The 7,136-nt window shown below is 41.2% G+C and overlaps 1 protein-coding gene across 1 annotated transcript; it reads left to right on the forward strand.

The window, feature by feature from the left end:
* Window positions 1-3,005: 3,005 nt before the first annotated feature.
* On the forward strand, window positions 3,006-4,513 carry NAP1L2 (nucleosome assembly protein 1 like 2). Its single transcript, XM_060087620.1, has one exon. The coding sequence runs from the start codon at window positions 3,020-3,022 to the stop codon at window positions 4,406-4,408; it is 1,389 nt and encodes a 462-aa protein (XP_059943603.1). The 5' UTR covers window positions 3,006-3,019; the 3' UTR covers window positions 4,409-4,513.
* Window positions 4,514-7,136: the final 2,623 nt, after the last annotated feature.

Consider the following 7,136-nt stretch of genomic DNA (forward strand, 5'->3'; position numbering starts at 1 on the left):
CTCCCCCGTTGCGGAGCACAGGCTCCGGACGCGCAGGCTCCGGACGCGCAGGCTCAGCGGCCATGGCTCACGGGCCCAGCCGCTCCGCGGCATATGGGATCCTCCCAGACCGGGGCACGAACCCGTATCCCCTGCATCGGCAGGCGGACTCTCAACCACTTGCGCCACCAGGGAGGCCCCTTGCCCATTTTTTAATTGAGTTATTTGGGGTTTTGTTGTTGTTGAGCTGTAGGAGTCCTTAATATATTCTCTATGTTAATCCTCTATCAGATATATGACTTGTAAATATTTTCTCCCATTCCCTGGGCTGCCTTTTAACTCTTTTGATAGTATACTTTGATACACAATTGTTTCTAATTTGAAGTCCAATTTATCTATTTTTTTCTTTCATTGTCTATGCTTTTGGTTTCATATACTTTTGTTTCATGTAATGAAATCACACCATTCCCTTTGTGGTTTCTGTGGCTGCATGTATGACTATGAAGGACTCTTCAATCTTAAAATTAGATGAACATACTTTCTCTTTTCCCTTTAATAGTTTAGTTTACATAGTATATTTAAATAAGTGGATTTTCTTCTAAAATTACATTTTTAGAAACTAAGAATATTGGAATATGTTAATGAGCAGCAAAATTTATGAGTCTCTCCCAATTTTACTTTAAAAAAACCTCTAGCCTAAACACAACACTTATATAAACAGGTCAGAAAGAAAAGGACTGAAATGTTCACATTAGTTCTCTCAGGGTTGTGAGATTAGTAGTGATTTCAGCTATGCTCTAAAAATTTCCTTATTTTCCAAAATTTAAAAAATAAGCATATACTGTATTTATTATCAGAAAACTACAAGGAATGTTGCTACTACAGAACCAGAAAAAGAAAACCGGAAATGCAGGACTCTTAACTATGGAAATACCCAGATTGATACATGAGCCTGAAAATTGAATTTTGTAAATAATGTAATGATAAACAGTACAGAAAGATTAAGTAAAAAGAAAAATTTACCTACATACTGAAAGAATCTGTAAAGAAATACAACAATATGTAAACAGTGTTTATCTCTGTGATAGAAGCACGATAGAAATTAGTGTTCAAATCTGGAAAAGACAGTTAAAAATGTTTAATTGCTCAATTAATAAACAATCAGCATTGGAAATACGGACAAAGTAAACATCACCAATGATTCCTACCAGGAGGAAATTTTTAAATGACTGCATAGTATTCCATCCTATGAACACTCTAACATATATCTAACCATGTCTTTAATGCTGAGATTTAGATTATTTTTGATAACATTTGTCAAGCAAATGCTAAGATTTAATATATATATATATATATATATATATATATATATATATATATATATATATATATAAATTTACATTTGAGCATTTCTTTAAAAAATTCCCAATGGCTTTAAACCCAGCATCAAGAAAGAGGAAGAGGCAAGTCAGTATTAGGACTGGGTTACTGACTATAAGCCAGACAACAAGTTTATAGTCTTGTGTGTTCACTTGCCATATAGTGGGATACAGCATTTTGGCTCTTCATCACAGGCCCTCTTTAACCCAACCTCCATCTAACCATCTAAACTCCTCCTTCCTGTCCCCACTGCCTACCCCAGGAAACGTTAAGGATTATTTTCCAATCTCAAATTATTGCTCACTTATCATACAGCTTGTGGAAAGTACAGAAAATCAGAATATAGAATATTTAAATCACTGGCAGTTACATGACCCTGAGACCAGCATTTGCTAATTTTTTTAGTGTTTTCCCTTCTAACCTCTTTTTATAAGTCCCCCGCCCCCACCTCTCTCCTTCCCAGAGCCCAGGGATAAAATCAAAGGGACAGATTTAGGATGGGTGAATGCCTTGTCTAACATTTTAGTTACTACGTTCTCTTAACTCTTTTTTTGTGTGTGTGGTATGCGGGCCTCTCTCTGTTGTGGCCTCTCCCCTTGCGGAGCACAGGCTCCGGACGCGCAGGCTCAGCGGCCATGGTTCACGGGCCCAGCTTCTCCGCGGCATGTGGGATCCTCCCAGACCGGGGCACGAACCCGCGTCCCCTGCATCGGCAGGCAGACTCTCAACCACTGCGCCACCAGGGAAACCCTCTTAACTCTTTTAAAATTATAAAAATATAATACCAGTTGAAAACTGAAAGGATAAACTAATAAAACCTGGTTTCTAGAAAACTTGGGTGGTGGTGTGGGACGAGTGGGAGGTGGATGAATCAGCCATATTAAAGAACCTGGGGGGCCTCCCTGGTGGCGCAAGTGGTTGAGAGTCCGCCTGCCGATGCAGGGGATACGGGTTCGTGCCCCGGTCTGGGAGGATCCCATATGCCGCGGAGCGGCTGGGCCCGTGAGCCATGGCCGCTGAGCCTGCGCGTCCGGAGCCTGCGCGTCCGGAGCCTGTGCTCCGCGACGGGGGAGGCCACAGCAGTGAGAGGCCCGCATACCGCAAAAAAAAAAAAAAAAAGAACCTGGGAAAGTGAGCAGAGTTAGAAACGTGATAAATCTATTAGCTTATTGGCTCATAGTTTGTCAATCACGTCAGCCCAGCAAATGAAATTAGAGTAGATTTCGTGGGGGAGGGAGGGTGTGACGCAGCAAGCTATTTGCAACAAGAAAATCTAGCCGAGAGATAGCTGCGTAATCATATTGCGGCACCGTTTTTACTTGCAGCAGCTGCTGCTTGCGGAGGACATTAGCCCACTGCGGCTCTCTGCAGTCTCTGGCCCGCTCCTGCAGGACCGGTCACTGCGGCCATTGCTACTCTCTGCACCCCAGCCCGGCCACCGCTGCCTCTGTCCGGTTCTCACAGCCTCAGCACCGTCTTCATCCTGGCAGCAGCCTCGAGAGTCGCTCCCGGCTCCCGTATCGCAGTCCTCCCACTACCGCACGTTCCACCTCTGCCCCAGCCACCGCCGCTTCTGATATTCCGGTGAGTCTTCCCTTGCGGAGGTCAGGTCTCCTGATCTTGGAGGTAGCCACCTTAGGCGTGTGAGGTCCTTTGAAAAATGGCCGAGTCAGCCGACCACAAGGAACTGTTAGAATCCAGTCAAGAAGAGGCTGGTGATAAGGTAATGATGGAGGGGCCCAGGGAACAGCCGGAGCGCGGTGAAGATGCCGCAGCTGTGCCTGGAGAGGATGGGGAGCGCGGTGAAGAAGCCGCCGCGGGGACTGGGGAAGAAGGGGAAAAACGTGAAGAGGCTGCTGCTGGGTCCGGGGATGGCGGGGAAAAAGGTGAAGATGCTGATGAGGACTCAGACCCAGACCGTCCAAAAGGACTTATCGGTTATCTTTTAGATACAGACTTTGTTGAAAGTCTACCTGTGAAAGTTAAATACCGTGTGTTAGCCCTCAAAAAGCTTCAAACTAGAGTGGCCAATCTAGAATCCAAATTCCTAAGGGAATTTCATGGTATTGAAAGAAAGTTTGCTGAAATGTATCAACCTTTATTGGAAAAAAGACGTCAGATAATCAATGCAATCTATGAACCTACAAAAGAGGAATGTGAATATAAATCAGACTCTGAGGACTATGATGATGAGATGTATGATGAGGAAGAGATGTGTGGTATTGAGGAGGGTCTGCTACATGACTACATAGATGAGGATGACGGTTGTGAAGAAGATTATTATGATTATGCTATTGAAGAGGATGATGATGATGATGACGACGACAATGATGACGACGACACCAAGGCAGCTGGAGATGAGAATAAAGAAGAGGATCCTAAAGGAATTCCTGATTTTTGGCTGACTGTCTTAAAAAACGTTGACATACTCACTCCTTTGATTAAGAAATATGATGAGCCTATTCTGAAGCTCCTGACAGATATTAAAGTGAAGCTTTCAGATCCTGGTGAACCTCTCAGTTTCACGCTAGAATTTCACTTCAAACCAAATGAATATTTCAAAAATGAGCTGTTGACAAAGACCTATGTGCTGAAGTCAAGGCTAGCATATTATGATCCCCATCCCTATAGGGGAACTGCGATTGAGTATTGCATAGGCTGTAAAATAGATTGGAATGAAGGAAAGAATGTCACTTTGAAAACAGTCAAGAAAAAGCAGAAACACCGGATCTGGGGAACAATCCGATCTGTGACTGAAGATTTCCCCAAGGATTCATTCTTCAATTTCTTTACTCAAGGAATCAACTCAAAGGGAAAGGATGGAAATGATGATTTTCTACTGGGTCACAATTTACGTACTTACATAATCCCAAGATCAGTATTATTTTTCTCAGGTGATGCACTTGAATCTCAACAGGAGGGGGTAGTTAGGGAAGTTAATGATGAAATTTATGACAAAATTATTTACGATAATTGGATGGCTGCAATTGAGGAAGTTAAAGCCTGTTGCAAAAATCTTGAAGCAATAGTAGAAGACATTGATCGCTAAAGCAGAGTGTACATGGCCCTAAAATTAATTGCCCTAGATCTAGTTACTTAAGTTATAAGAAGTTAATTATATTCTTGTGTTCTTAATTTTTCTTGTAGTGTCAGTTAAAATGTATGTCTCAGAAATATAAGAGAAGTTCAAATACTAATTCATTTGACCTTGCATTTTAGTAGTAGAATACCTTCAAGAAAGTATTTACTGTGGTAAATGATTTAAGACATATTAATATAATGTGTAGTTTAATCCTTCTGAAGTCCTTTTGTCATGTAGGTATTAATCTGTAGCTGTGAATATTATCAGAAATGCTAAATGAGATCAATATTTATTCCAAAAGAAAATCTTGGGGAATCAACCCAAGGTTCTTTTCCTGTTGTTTGTTTCTTGCATTTGTGTTTTCTTAGGACTTTAGCTAGTGGGTTTAATTTTATTGTGCCTGCTTCAATTTGCAATAAAATGCAATAGAATTTAAAACTTGAATGCTTAAGAAAAAGCCTGTATATGGTTAAGAATTTCAGGCAAAACCACATTTGTTGTTAATAACAGCTTGTTCATAAGCTCTTGTATTTTATGTGACCATGATAAATAATGAAACTTAGTCATATTGAGGTTATCAGTGAAGTGTTAATCACAGTATTCTCCAAAGATTGCCACATATCTCTCTGTGTAATTGTGTAAACTGCAATTACAGTGTATAATTTCTCTTTTCCTATAGTACTTAATCATTCATTGAAAGTGATCACTTTATCATTCTGAAAAGATGTTTCATGTTCCTTCACCACAAAATAAAATCAATAAAAATTTCAGTGTTTCATGTTATAAAAGTGATCTTTTTTATTATAAAAGTAATATGTTTATTGGAGTACCAAAAACCATATACCCATTCTCCAAAGATAAGCATTGCTTATGTTTTGATTTATTTTCTACTCTTCTTTTTCTGTGTGTTTATATATGCCTGCAAATTTACTAAAACTCTGCTTAGATGGGAAAAGAAAGTATATCTTTTTTTATTGTTTATAACTGATCTAGTTTTAATCATGAGTCCACCTCCACCTCCCAGGGCTGCAGGAAAACAAAAATCTCAATTTTAATCAATCCAGTAAATTCATTGCCATTTAATAATTAAAACACTCCAAGAATAACAGGCTTATGTGTGTTAGTCTATATTTCAGATTTACCTACTCTTCCACAACGTCATCTGGATTTATAGGGACTTATATTGCTTTATGACATTGGTTGGGGGTTCACTGACTGGGGACACTGGGATGTGGTTGGTCAGAGAGCTGACTTTGTCCCAGAGCTGATTTTGCCTTCCTCAAGTGTGGAAACCCAGAAATTTGGCTGCCCCCTTTGGCAAACTCTGTGAAGGTCACATCTATCCCTCTGGGATAACAGCAAACTTATTTTTTTTTTTTTTTTTTTTTTGCGGTACACGGGCCTCTCACTGTTGTGGCCTCTCCCGTTATGGAGCACAGGCTCCGGACGCGCAGGCTCAGCAGCCATGGCTCACAGGCCCAGCTGCTCCGCGGCATGTGGGATCTTCCCGGACCAGGGCACGAACCCGTGTCCCCTGCATCGGCAGGCGGACTCTCAACCACTGCGCCACCAGGGAAGCCCAACAGCAAACTTCTTAATCTCTTCCATGCCATGTGAGAGCTGAGAGTGGCTAGGAAGTGCTAACTCTATCTCGTTATTGCTGCCTATCCACTCTTCCATCCCAGGTGGTTGTGATGTGATCCCACAGAATTATAAAATGAAAGTGGAACAAAAGCTCCTCTGCTCGTGACTTATTCTTCCACTATTGAACATACCTCTTCCTTCGGATTTTGGCTCAAAGAGGTAAGTTTATAACATTGCCTGCATTTCTTACCACTGTCTCATCTCTACAGTCAACTGGGGAGGAAGGTATGGGCTTTTTTCTCTCCTTTTCCTGTCTGGACAAGACCTTCCTCTAATATCATATCTTTCTCCCAGGGTTAGGGGTAGATGCTCACTTGCTTTTCTCTGGGGTTGCAATAGTTGACAGGATATTGGGAAACAGACAACCATTATAGGGGAACCTAAATCAGGAAACATTTACAGTGTATACTTGATAAATGTAGACTTTTTCACACTTTTCACCACCATTAATCTTGACCTCTATTAAATTCCTGACTCCCTCTAAACCCCTCCCACACACAAAAATTGGGCCCCTTTTAATAGTGGTTGCTGTTACTATGCATTAAAAAGTCAGGAACATGGGTGTATCTTTCTTGCTATTTCAGGGAGGAATATCAGACATTTTGAAGTCCCTCCTATCCCTTTCTCTTGCCTTCATGAAATAGAGCAGTAAAGCTGCTTCTGGGCTTTCTGTAAGGGCAGGCCAGTCCCATTTGCTGTATCTTTTATGTCAGTGGCCTCCAGCCAAAGACAACCAGGGTCATACCAGTAGTTGAACAAGTTGGGTTTATTCATCATTGCTGTGACAGAGAACCGTTGTATATTATCAGTAAGTGGGTGTTAGAAAACATGCTTCAGGATTTGGGCTGTGGTTGCATGATTTGGTTTATGGTCTAAGGAAGTGGGGGTATTGGTAGCTCAATAAATCTTATCTATAGGGGGGAGAAAATAGAACAAAGATAAGGCAGTACTTGATAAAGAGGTTTAGCTACTCATTTTAGCTAGAATGGCAGGGGTGTTTGGTATTTTGTGGATGTCAAAGTGACCTTGTTTTCCTCTGTGCTTAGATAAA

This window comes from Mesoplodon densirostris, chromosome X, assembly GCF_025265405.1.
Source record: "Mesoplodon densirostris isolate mMesDen1 chromosome X, mMesDen1 primary haplotype, whole genome shotgun sequence".
In the NCBI taxonomy this organism is placed as follows: Eukaryota; Metazoa; Chordata; class Mammalia; order Artiodactyla; family Ziphiidae; genus Mesoplodon; species Mesoplodon densirostris.

Excerpts from the sequence above, each read along its gene's own strand:
- NAP1L2 (XM_060087620.1), top strand. The coding sequence starts at position 3,020 with ATGGCCGAGTCAGCCGACCACAAGGAACTGTTAGAATCCAGTCAAGAA.